Source organism: Taudactylus pleione, unplaced genomic scaffold (genome assembly GCF_031769625.1).
Source record: "Taudactylus pleione unplaced genomic scaffold, aTauple2 ptg000258l, whole genome shotgun sequence".
In the NCBI taxonomy this organism is placed as follows: domain Eukaryota; kingdom Metazoa; phylum Chordata; class Amphibia; order Anura; family Myobatrachidae; genus Taudactylus; species Taudactylus pleione.
The window spans coordinates 2,777,951-2,791,012 of record NW_028284660.1 but is presented as its reverse complement, the minus strand read 5'-3'; the positions used below and the strand labels follow the sequence as shown (position 1 = coordinate 2,791,012).

At 46.9% G+C, this 13,062-nt stretch overlaps 1 protein-coding gene across 5 annotated transcripts in view; it reads right to left on the bottom strand.

Moving 5' to 3' along the window:
* The window catches only part of LOC148514811 (uncharacterized), a 188,347-nt gene that overhangs the window by 94,229 nt on the left and 81,056 nt on the right, over nt 1-13,062 (bottom strand). For 4 of the 5 annotated variants that reach the window (XM_088480937.1, XM_088480939.1, XM_088480940.1 and 1 more), the window contains 3 exons: nt 12,880-12,933; nt 7,539-7,586; nt 5,038-5,085 (listed from right to left, as the gene is read on the bottom strand). In XM_088480937.1, the coding sequence (XP_088337063.1) occupies nt 5,038-5,085; nt 7,539-7,586; nt 12,880-12,933 (150 nt within the window). The remainder of the gene's footprint in view (nt 1-5,037; nt 5,086-7,538; nt 7,587-12,879; nt 12,934-13,062) is intronic. The other variant, XM_088480941.1, reaches the window with a different exon arrangement.

The window sequence follows — 13,062 nt, the reverse complement described above, 5'->3', positions numbered from 1 at the left end:
CACACAGTAAATACTTACCTTTACTCCCTGGCGCCGGTTGGTCCTCTTCTCCAAGTAGCATCCTGGGTCTTGGCAAAAAAAAAACATACTCACCTTGGTTCAGGTACTCTTTGGTCCATATAGAATGTCAATAGGCCTTGAAAAATAAAAAAAAAATAAAAACCTGAGCCCACCAGACTTAGCACTGTACTTTAAGTACAGTACTATACTACGCAAATACCGGTAATGCTTCTTTTCTATAGAAAGCTATGGATAGACTGTTGATTGGCTAAGAGAGCCAAGCCCCTGCCTCTCTGAGCCAATAAACACTTCTCCATAGACTATTGAGGGCTCAGCTCTCTCAGCTAATCAACGGTCCGCCCATAGATCTCTATAGAAAAGACCATAGCTGAAGTTTTATTGTGCTTGGTTGTGGATAATACGGGTGACTACTAAATCTTTATTTTTTTTCCCCCCGTATTTTAATAATCAGGACCAGCTCACAGAGCCTGGTGCTGGGTGTTGAAAATACAGTGGCCTTCATACTCCCCCACCCCCACCCCCATATTTTCACAATCATAACCAGCCCTCAGAGCCTGGTGCAGGTTATGCTTTTTGGGGGGTTGCGCACTCAATGTAATTTTTCATATTTTCATAACACTTTCATTCACTTTTAACACACAGAAGCCTGCATGAATCTCACTGATCTGTGCAGGCTTCTGCTGCCAATGGTTACATTGGCTAACTCGCACCCTGCAATGAAACTCACGTTATAATTTGCGAGCTTTCCCACAATTGCATACAACTCTCAAGGTCTTGCACTTAAGATAAACTCACACCTTCCAACTCGCAGGCTATTACATACTGCGAGTTAAGGTACAAACTTGCATCCTACTCGCAGCGAGACAATGCGAGTCCATAGTCGTACAAAAACTCTGAACTTTTTACATACCCTCTCAATCTTACACAGATGTACAAATGTCACACATCACATTGATCAGTATAATCTAGTAAAGTAGTTTTGTTGCTCATAGATCTTTTATTTATGCGAATAAGACACATATTTTGAGCGAGAAAGACACTTGGTGCGATCCAGTCGCCGGGCCCTGGCGCGCCAAGAGGGTCTAATGGCAACGAGTGAAGCCACAGTGTAAAAAGACACATCTGTGCAAGCCAACAAGGAGATACTTTGTCATTGGCGGTTTTAGAAATACTACAGATAGCAAAATAGACAAATATTTAATGACAACCACAAACTGTTATGATATTGTTTGTGTCCCAGGCAAATGAGCATAAGCCAAGCTATACTAAGGGGTCAATTAGCCGTGATGATCTCGCGGGTGCGAGTCATCGCGGCAGTGGGCGCACTTTACGGCAGCCTGGATCCGCTGAAAATTGCTCGAAACCCCATAGGGCTCCGAGCAAAATTCAGCAAATTCAAGCTCAGAGTGGGCCGCGAAGGGTGCGAGGGGCCGGTCCGTTGTCGGTGTTGTAACGCTGTTGCAACGGCAACTCGCTCCCTTCGCATGTAATAGGATTGACCTCTTTACACCGAAATATAAACAATTGTATCTACACATACAACAGAAGGAAATACAATGTATAGGTAGAAATAGCCTTGGGATACTGAACATAATGTGACACAGTAATCATCTCCAGGGGCGGGCCGGGCCGGGGGGCAGGGTGCCATCTGCCCCCCCCCCCCCCCCCCCGGGCTGGTACAGTTTTAACATTCTGGGACCGCAGGCAGCCTGTGGTCAAATACTACTCACACATTGTGGGCGGCTGGGAGGCTGGCATGGGATGTTCCCCGGCTGCTCGTGTTATATCACGCTACATTGAATTAGCAGGGGCGGTGGATGTGTATTTACCCCTGGAGATGGGGCAGGTTACCATATGGGAGGGAAGGGAGATGGGGCAGGTTACCCTATGGGAGAGAAGGGAGATGGTGCAGGTTACCCTATGGGAGAGAAGGGAGACGGTGCAGGTTACCCTATGGGTGGGAAGGGAGATGGGGCAGGTTACCCTATGTGAGGGAAGGGAGATGGGGCAGGTTACACTATGGGAGGAAAGGGACATGGGGCAGGTTACCCTGTGGGATGGAAGGGAGATGGTACACACTTGTTGAGAGGTACCGGGAGCGGAGCCTGAGCGTCTGACGTCAGTAAGGGCAGGCCATGCACCATTGGGTTGCGGGTAGGGGTGGCTGCCTCTCCCAGCAGCAGAGCCTGTTTGAGACCTGAGCCCTTACATGTTTTGCTATGGGATCCTCAAAATTCTAGTTACACTCCTGCCTAAGGTTAGTATTGCATGGAAAACAGTGGGGGTGGTTAGAGAGAAATGGGCTACAGAGATGTGCGTAGTCCTCTGTGTGAGGTTTCCATTCCAGCAAAAGAAGAACAATATCTGGTGGTTCTAATTGGGAAGTACTTAACAATTGGAAGGAGGAAAGTACTTTATTTGTCAGGGGAACTCAACATGAAATATGAATATCTAAAAGTTAACTTTTTAATAGGTATGCATTCAATAATGGAGGTCAAACTTGCATTGTTCCTATCTGGCTGCTATTTCACTTATGTGGTATGATAAACACCATATAACTCACCAAATACTGTATAATCCAGTGCAGGAAACCACACCCCATTTTTGTGATCTTATAACTGTCATTACTTAAGGGGCCACTGTATTAACAATCATGTCATTGTTTACTAATCAATTTCGCAACAGATATTTCGCTGTGTACTAAGTGTAACTCGCGGGGGCGGTGGTAGTGATGAACGCTGTCCCTGTGACTTACCGGCATATTGGAGGAACCTTTCACGTTATAAAAGAGTGCTCCGGGAAATCTGTCAGTTTGCATGCACACAGTGGACCTCATTCAGAGCCGCTCGTAAGCGGCAGTACGCTCGTTCCGAGCGATGTTCGCCCATCTGCGCATGCGTACGGTTTATAATACGCATGCGCGAACCAGTCAGTGCGGCCGAAAATCGTTTGTTCGCTATATAGCGAATGCCTGCTATTTTGAGTGACAGGAGGAGGCGTATGTGGGTGGTAACAGGGGAAGGTGCTTGAAAACGGGGAGTGGAGATCAGAACGCAGGCGTGCTTAAAGGTCAAAACGGGTGTTTTAAGGGTGTGCATAATTAATACAGCAGCGTCATTGACCACGTCACTTGGTTGTTTTATAGTCAGAACTGCTCGCAATATAGTGGTAGGAAAAACCAACCACAAGAATAGCGAGCAGTTCATACGCCGTTCGATGTACTCGATTAATCTAATAAATAGCGGACATGACGTATGATGCGAGCGGCCAGGGGGCGTATTTTTCAAATAAATGTCCGCATGTTTTGTTCGCTCGTTCAGACATAGAGGCATCAACAGACCGCAAAGAGCGAACGGTTCATTTGAATAGCCACCCCCATTTTCTGAACGAGCGAGCACTAATAGCGTCCGGCTCTGAATCAGGCCCAGTGTCAGTTTCCGGAGCTGGCCAAGGGCTTCAGGAGAGGAATCGTAAAATATCTCTCCTGCAAATACGCTTCCATGGCATAGAGCAGTTTACACCGTCTGAGGATGGTGTGAACCAAAAGGGCCAAATATCCGAAATGGTACATAAGGGTAAGATCATAGTCCTCATTGATAATAATGGGGACTACGATCTGCAGTGCTAATAAGCCTTTTGCAGGAGACTTCTGTGAAATTTCCTGCATTAGGCTATTAGTCCATAGCAGCGATTTATAGGCAGGTGCAAGTGGACGCAATTGTGGACTGTCTGGAACCACCTACTGTGCTAATGTGCACAGGGGTCCAGAAAGTGGGCGTCTCAGGGCTTGCACATTCTGGTTCAGGTATCTGTAGCAGGGGAAGACTGAAACTAGCATTTGCATATTATTGTTGGTACGACGCCACATTCCAACGCAAGTGCAACACCGCAGCGTCCACCTCGGAATCAGGCCCAATATATTTCTCCTTTTTTTTTCCCTTTTTCCGATTTGTACTCTTACACCATAAGTGAACTATATATGGTTAGTGAAACCCTTGAGAAGCTCCACTTTGTGATACCAAATCTAATTTTGTTACTGTGACACCTATGCTTATGTTGTGAAATGATAGTGTTTACCTATTTAAAGATGTGACATTCATTCGAGCGCTGAGAGAGAAGAGGACAGAGAGAAACGGGGTGCTGGGTGGTCTAAGTGTAAAGAGATGGGAAGAGCTAAGCAGCCGGGTTCCTTTATATATATATACACACACACATACACGTAATAAGTCTTTTTGGGTTAAGCAACACTAGGCCTCGTTTTAAAAAAAAAAAAAATTATAAATATTTATTTATAAAAAAACGGCCCATTCATACAAGGATGGGCCGTTACATATGGGCCAGTGCTCTGGACTTGCCCCCCAGGCTATAAGTTGCCAGCCAGCCCCTGATTACCTCTAAAGTCTGTAGTAGTCAAATTGCCATGATTGTAACTGACAGTCCACACTACCACTTATATGATGGATAAATACACAGGACAATGTACTATTGAGAAACAAAATAACAGTCACAAATATTAAAGTCTTCTTATTAAAAGTTAAAAAAAAAGTATCGGATAAGACAGGGTTTTCTTTTCTTTCAATACACTTTTCTACCTTTTCGAGCACTTCTAACATTTTTCCATACAAATATTTCATTAGACAAGTTACACATCCTCATTACAAACAGATTTTAAAGAAAGTTAGTAAATTGGAATTTTTATGCATATACACCCCCAATCCCTAGTGCACTCTATAATAGAACTCACAGTCTCTTTGTTCTATATAATATTTAACTTATTAGTTCCAGGGGCAGCACAACTTCTCAGAAAGTTCTTGAAGTACAAGGAAAAAAAGAATACAGGAATATAATAATTAGAGAACTATTAAGATTTGGCGGGAAAACTGTCCAGAGCTGGGAGCTGACCACGTCTGTGTGGGGAACTGACCACGTCTGTGTAATGCGCAGCTGTGTGTGAGTAACAGACGCGCTCTAACTGAGACAAATACACCATTTCACCATTTTTCCTCTTATTATTACCTGGTAATGACTTAGTGAAGAGAGTCGCAGTTTTCTCTTCTGGGAGTTCTGAATAATTGGAAAAGGAAGGAAAATGATGTATAAGTAAAAATAGTAGAGATACTTCCTGTTATTATCTGGGGTCCACAATACATTATGATGGGTTGGGTAGGGGATCCCGACAGTCAGGGTGCTGATGGTCAGAATACAGACAGATTTAGGTATTATAACCCTTACCCTAACCCACCCCTCCCACAGCATAAAACTCCCATCCCCCAGCCTAACCCTAACCAACCCCTCCCACAGCCTAACCTTAACCCATCCCTCCCGCAGCCTAACCCACCCCTCCGGCAGCCTAAAACTCCCATCCCCCAGCCTAACCCTAACACTCCCGTCCCGCAGCCTAACCTTAACACTCCCATCCCCCAGCCTAACCCTAACACTCCCATCCCCCACCCTAACCCTAAAGGTGCATACACACTAGACGATATGCTCCCTGAGCGATATCGTCTAGTGTTGTCCCCGGCAGGCTGTGCTCAATGTCGTTTATGACATTGAGCACAGCCGCTGAACGATATCGTTCAGCGCCGGGCTCTCTCCCCCATTCCCTGAAATGCAGCAACCTGACGAGATCGTCAGGTTGGCCTGCATGTCAGCCCGATGAACGATGATAACAAACGACCCACGGGAACGCGCGTCGTCATCGTTCATCTTTTTGGGCTTAAAAATGGACGATAAAGTGGACGACTGAACGATAACGATATCGTTATCGTTCAGTCGTCCACTTTATCGCCCAGTGTGTACGCACCATACGACTCCCATCCCCCAGCCTAACCCTAACACCCCCGTCTCGCAGCCTAACACTAACACTCCCATCCCCCAGCCTAACCCTAACACTCCCGTCCCCCAGCCTAACCCTAACACTCCCGTCCCCCAGCCTAACCCTAACACTCCCGTCCCCCAGCCTAACCCTAACACTCCCGTCCCCCAGCCTAACCCTAACACTCCCGTCCCCCAGCCTAACCCTAACACTCCCTTCCCCCAGCCTAACCCTAACACTCCCGTCTCGCAGCCTAACCCTAACACTCCCGTCCCGCAGCCTAACCTTAACCCATCCCTCCCACAGCCTAACCCATCCCTCCCGCAGCCTAACTTTAACCCATCCCTCTCGCAGCCTAACCCATCCCTCCCGCAGCCTAACCCTCCCATCCCCCAGCCTAACCCTAACACTCCCATCCCGCAACCTAACTTTAACCCATCCCTACCGCAGCCTAACCTTAACCCATCCCTCCCACAGCCTAACCCTCCCATCCCCCAGCCTAACCCATCCCTCCCGCAGCCTAGCCTTAACCCATCCCTACCGCAGCCTAACCCTCCCATCCCCCAGCCTAACCCATCCCTCCCGCAGCCTAACCCATCCCTCCCGCAGCCTAACCCATCCCTACCGCAGCCTAACCCTCCCATCCCCCAGCCTAACCCTCCCATCCCCCAGCCTAACCCATCCCTCCCGCAGCCTAACCCTAACACTGCATTTATAGACATTTGCTGTATATTCAGTGGTACAGTCCAATGCATATTTTAAACAGAGGGGCAGATTTGAATAGTTATGGGACTTAGGGGCTGATTCAGCTAAAAATGCAATTCAGCGTATACGTATGTAGCGCAGGTGCTAATATCAGCGGTGCTATTTAAATGTGTGCATTCACATTGCGTACACAGCCTGACATAAGGACGCCGACTTTCTCTTACATCCGTATACTAGGGCAACATAGCGAAACAATCGGTAACATCGAGTAACATCAATCCCATGTGCACAGTTAAGGAAGCCCAGACCTCGCTCAGGAATTGCTTACTTCTGCGCATGCTATGAGTCCTCAGGCTGCGTCTGGTATCGCAGTGGCTAATTAATGCATGCCCCTGAAACGTTGTTGAGACGCACTGGCATACCCGCCTTCGGCAACCCCCCCCCTCATTACCAAACACAAACGGCACTTCCTGTCAATCACTCAGTACAGAGTCTGCGTAGCCTCTGTGCACGCAGCTCTGACTGAAGCGTCTGGCTTGCGCATGAGCACTATGACGCATACGCATGCGCAGTGTGAATTAATCGACCGATTGCATGTGTATACGCAACTGCGTTCCTTGCTGAATGAGGCCCTTAGTTACTGTGCAGCTACAGCTCTGCCGCTAGCTATTCAATGACTGCTGCTAACCTGCGCGGTAAGCCTCAGAGGGTGCACTTAGTGCAGATTTTGTATTGCAGCCTCAGGTACTGCAAGGAAAAAAATTGTGTTCAATGCACCCTCTGGGGCTTACCACGTGGATTAAATACTTCCAGGCGTTAAACCCGGGAACCCCACGATTTCTGTTGCCGACCCTACTCGTCCCTGGGGTTTTGTAGATTCAGATTGGGACCCTTGGGATTATCAGTAGGAGAGAAGGTGAAGCTTGAGGTCTTTATTGTGTGGGTGTCAGCCCCGCTCTAATAAGCTACACCATTGTATGTTTCCTCTTATTATTACCTGGCAGAGATTTAAGCATGTTGATTGCAGTTTCCTCTGTTTTGAATTCTGAATAATCAGCAAATAAATAAAAGTCATATATAAGTAAAATGTAGCAGAGTTACTGTACTTCCTTCTCTTACAGTATCTGGAGTTGATAATATATTATCAATGTGTAACTTGTTCTGGAACTGGTTTAGTGAAGTTACGGATGAGGCTATAGCTCTATTTAATAGTATCTTGTAGGACCTGGTACGAGGCAGATCCTTAACATATGGTAAGGATCAGCAGCAGAGAGTTAGTTAATAAAAGTAACACAAAGTACTGTATGACCAGGAGAGTGCAGCCCTAACCCCTGGTTGAGGAATATAAAAGTCCATCACAGTAAAGTTCCTGAACTCCAGTGACTTTTGAAATTGCAGTTAAATATAGAACCCTGCCAGGCCACACTTGCTGACATTACAGAACCCATCCCCGGGAGCAGCCCGGAGAGGAGATGCTGCAAACATCTACAGTGGGGTGGGGGTGGTGAGGGGAGTAGTGGGGCTGGACTGTAGACATTATTAGGCCCCGTCCCACCACAGGAAAAGACCGCGTTTCGCGTCATTTTAGCCCTGCCAACAGACCCGTGAATTTCTAGAAAAATCTCCCCATCCTGCCCACTTTACTAGGAAGCGGGCGGGATGCGGGATATCTGCCTATACTTTTAGGGGTGCGGGGGAGGGGGCTACCTGAAAAATCGGGAGCCTCCCGCAACTTCCGGGAATGCAGGCAAGCATGTGCCAGGCTGCTAATAGGTAAGTAGCCAGCTTGGATTTAAATCTGCCAATTCATTGCATTAGAGACTTGGGGGGGGGGGGTATCCAATAAGCCACGATTGGTGAAAAACAGGGATTTTTCGCCAATTATCCCTGTTTTTCACCAATGTTTTTTTTTTCCCCTATCCTATTATTTTGCTATTTTATTTGAAAACAAATAGGTTTGTGAGATTATCACAGATCCTATGTGTTTTCGCCATTGAGGCACTAAAAAAACTCCACTTATTGTGGATTATTTTTCGGGACACAACAGATTCTGAAAAAACCCCACGATAAGTACCGGCATTGGGCGGCTAATTGGATAGCTCCGCAACGATCATTTAGCATTTAGCAGTGTTACTTTATCGCTGATAATTGCTATTCTCAAACAAAGAGAACTAAGGAACTTACTGGAGACTAGTATGTGTGTACCTAGCTTATCAATGCAGACTCTCCATCTAAGTCCAAACCTATCCTGAACACTACTCAAGGGCAGCGCATACCTATCCTAAGCTAAGTAGTCTACAGTATTACATAGAAGTCAGCTTTATGAACTTGGACCTTGCTATACACAATATGCACCACCACACAAACGGTCAGGGGTAGAGGGTAGCTAAAACCAATTGTAAAATGTGTTTTACTGAGAATAGCAGGAAAGGGTAGAGTTGTAGAAGGGGACGTGTGTGTGTGTGTGTTGTGGGGAAATTTACTAAGAATTGTGTTTGGTCGTAAAAAAATCAAGCTGTGCATCCCTCAGACTCGCTCAAAAAGCGGATTTACTAAGAATCTTGCCTGTCTATTTGGCTTCGATCGTGTTGTATCATGTGCGAGTTGTCATATTTGCCTCTTCTAAATAGACGTCGCTGACCACTGCACAGATCAATGCGATCTGTGCAGTGCTTTTATGTGTACACTGTAAAGTGTAAAGAAAGGGTTAAAAATCCCACCATACCAAAAGCATAGCCAGCAAAGCACTGCATAAATCACACTGATCTGTGCAGTGCCTTGGCACTTCTATTCATTTCTTATATTCTGCTTTGTACTCTATTATGTTTTTAAATATGATTATTTGTAAATCTGTGAGTTGTATTCCTGTCTATGGAAAATACTTGCGTGTTGGTTGCGTGACGTCTATGCGTATTATATTATCTATATTGGACTCTAGGGAGCACCACCAGATTGAGTTAATCGGACCTCATATAAGGATAAAGGTACTTACATTTTGTTTATCAGACTTATACATATATGAATTTGGGTGTCTGTGCAGATTCCCCCTCATTTTTCTCTTGTAGACTATGACCCGTATTCAATTAGAGGTGAATAGTGCCGGACTTTTCGGCTGCCCGACTTTCCGCCTCCTTCTCCTGTTTTAGAGGCAAAACTTTTCGTGCGCGTCCCCGCTTTTCGCCGTGTTCAATTGCTAAACAGGCGAAAACAGAAAGCGGCGAATGCGGAACAGGAGGAAAGTACTGTCAGAATTGGGGAAATCAGTCTGTACCCCAAAAAAAGATGCACTAACATAGGGAATCAATGTATATGTGTACTAATAGCTGTAATAAAAGGTGTTTGGGGTACTTAAGTAGCTTAAATTGCTTCTTATTAGCGTCTTTGCAAAAGTGGTGAAGAACGGCATAAAGCAGTAATTTTTGGCGACAATAACTAGTCCTGTCACATTTGGGGTACTTGAAAATGTGTGCTAGCATATTTTATTGTTTCTAAAGCAACTTATGAAAAATGTGAAAAACGCACCTGTTACATTTATTTATTTTATTTATTACCAGTTATTTATATAGCGCACACATATTCCGCAGCGCTTTACATGCACCTGCAATCCCAAAAACACCTGACCCATCCTTGCAGAAATCTATTTCGCTAGTTTTTATGCTTGTCCCCCCACTTTTTACTTTTTTGCCCCAAAAATTAAAGTACTTTTTTGGGGTGTTCTTAGGTTTTTTTTTTTCCCAGATTTGTCTATTGGGGGACTGTTCCAAGGGTTCTGGGTTGTTTCCCCACGTTTGCACCCCAAATTAAAGATTTTGCACTTCTTTTCACCTGCTATTCTTAGGAAAAACTTTTTTGGGTATTAAATTTGCATCGAGTTTCCGCTTAGGCGAATTCCGGCTGGAATTGAATTTGGAGATAAGTTCCGACTAGGTGAAAAGCGGCAATAGGCAAAACTTTTTCGCCAATTACGGCTTTTCGACTCGAATTGAATAGGGGCCTATTGGCGTGTGTCTATTTCTGTGCAGGATCGTGTTTTTGCACTCGTGTTTGCCAATAGTAAAAGTTACAAAATCAAGGTAAACTCGTACGGAATGCATTCTCGGCCACATACGATTCTTAGTAAATCTCCCCCTAGGTTTCAACTAAGGCATATATTGATATTGTATACTCAAAGCGTGGGTTATCCGTAGTGACATACAGGGGTGTATCTAGGGATCCGAGCGCCCCTGGCAAGGTAATGGACTCATGCCCCCCTCCCCCCATAATTTCAGGAAGTGCCCCCCAGTAGTAGTCCCCCCCATTAGTAATCCCCCTATGCATTGCTCCCAGTAGTAGTCCACCCTATGCAGTGCCCCAGTAGTATCCCCCTATACAGTTCCGCCCCGTAGTAGTCCTCCTATACAGTGCCCCCAGTAGTAGCCCCCCCTATACAGTGCCCCCAGTAGCGGCCATCCCCACTATACAGTGCCCCCAGTAGCAGCCATCCCCCCCATAACGTGACCCCAGGAGCGGTCCCCACAATACAGTGCCCCCAGTAGCGTCCACCCCCCCATAACGGGGCCGCCAGTACCTGATCCCCGCTCCTGCCAACGACTGCCGCTATCCACTCCCCCGGGCCCGCTCTCGCTCTGCACTATGGGATGGGAGAGACGTCATGACGTCTCTCCCATCACCCGCTGTGGGGGGAGCTGGAAGGCGGAGCTCATGATTGAGCTCCAGCCGGCTCCCTCCGTGGACGCAGCAGCCAATGAGAGTCTCATTGGCTGGCTGCTATAACAAACAGCCGCTTGCGGCTGTGTGTTTGTAAACTGTGTAGGGCAGACTGCTCTCACTGAGGTCTGCCCTACACCTGGGCCCCCGGGGACTAGCGGGGTAGTCCACCCATTGGCTGCTGGTGGCACTGCCGGACGGTGCCCCCTTTGGCCGGCGCCCCTGGCGAGTGCCATCCTGGCCAATGGGTAGATATGCCCCTGGTGACATATCTGAATGGGTAGGGTAAGGGATGTCAGCGCTCGGGTTCCTGGTGGTCACAATCATGATTCCAGCATCCCGTCAGGGATAGTTTACCGACACCTGTCGGTGGTAAGTATCTTAACCCTCCCCTTAGTCTAAACATAACCCTCCCCCCTGCAACCTAAACCTAATCCCCCCAAGGTGCCTAACTCTCACCCTAGTGCCTAACCCCAATCCCTAACCCCAACCCCTAACCCCAATACTTAACGTCGGGGCATGCTGAAGCCGGGATTCTGACTTGTGTCGGGATTCCTGCGTTGGCATTCTGAGTACCGCCATCTCGCACGCTGGGATTTAAACTACATCTCATTTTATTTCTAGAAGTTCCCTTATGGGCAGTAAACAGTAGAACAGCTTTCCTCCCAAAACTGTAAATGAAATCTATTCTCTTAATGAAAACCAGGCTTGCCTACCCTCCCGATTTGGTCAGGAGCCTCCCGAATATCGGGTGCCGCTCCCGAACCCCCGGAAAGGCAGGCAAGCCTCCCGGCTGCCGCCTACCCCCCCAGACCACAAGTAAAAAAACCTGCTGCCGGGGGGCCCCGATGACGCGATTCGCGCTGAATCGCGTCATCGTAGCTCCACCCCCCTGCTTCACAATGCCTTTTTTCCGGCATTGTGAAGAGGGGGCGGGGCCACGATGACGCGATCGTGCGGTCACGCCCCCAGCCCCACCCCCAAAACGGCATCATAGCCCTGCCACGCCCCCCACAGAATGCAGGCATTCAGCTCCCTCCCGGAGCATGTACATATACAGGGAATTGGTACAAATGTAACAGAAAAGGGTCATTTGGTGAAGTGAAATGCCAAATTAAGAAATTGTTGTCAACCAAAAGTGTTGGGTGACGGCAGTAGAATTTCCAGTCTGATAAACGGGTCAGTATTGTGTCTAAACTGTAAATGCTGCACTAGAAGTTGGAAGCTGAAAGCGGAGGGTACAGAAGCTAATATCCAGTTGATCAGTTATACAAGTAACCATCATTTTTACATTTTTTTACATTTTTTTCTTATATACAGGATGCTGTAAGTGACTTGTATGCCGGGGTGGGCTTACTGAGACCTGTAAAGAACAATATGAATTTTATTTTTGACACCATTGCCGCACATCCAGAACCTCCAGGGATGCGGGGAAGAGCGCTTGGGCCTCCAGACCTGGGCTGGTAGATCCTCGAGAGGGGAGACCCCAGGTAGTAATTATCACAGGCAGGATGCATCACAACGGCCCCACCCAGGTCCCATATTGTCATTACAGGAGAAATATAGAATTATTCCTAGCCCGAACCATAATGTAAACATATATTTTTTATATTATAAGGTACAGAACATACCTGTTGCAGGTGCCTCTATTAGAGCATCTGCTTCATCCAGGATCTTCTGGGGCACTGTGCAAAAAAATACACACTGTACTGTAAGGGGGTCTTAATACCAATTCAAATTGAAAAAACAAAACAAAAACATAGGCCCTCATTCAGACCCACTCGCAAGCGGGCGCACGTACGTTAGGCGTACGT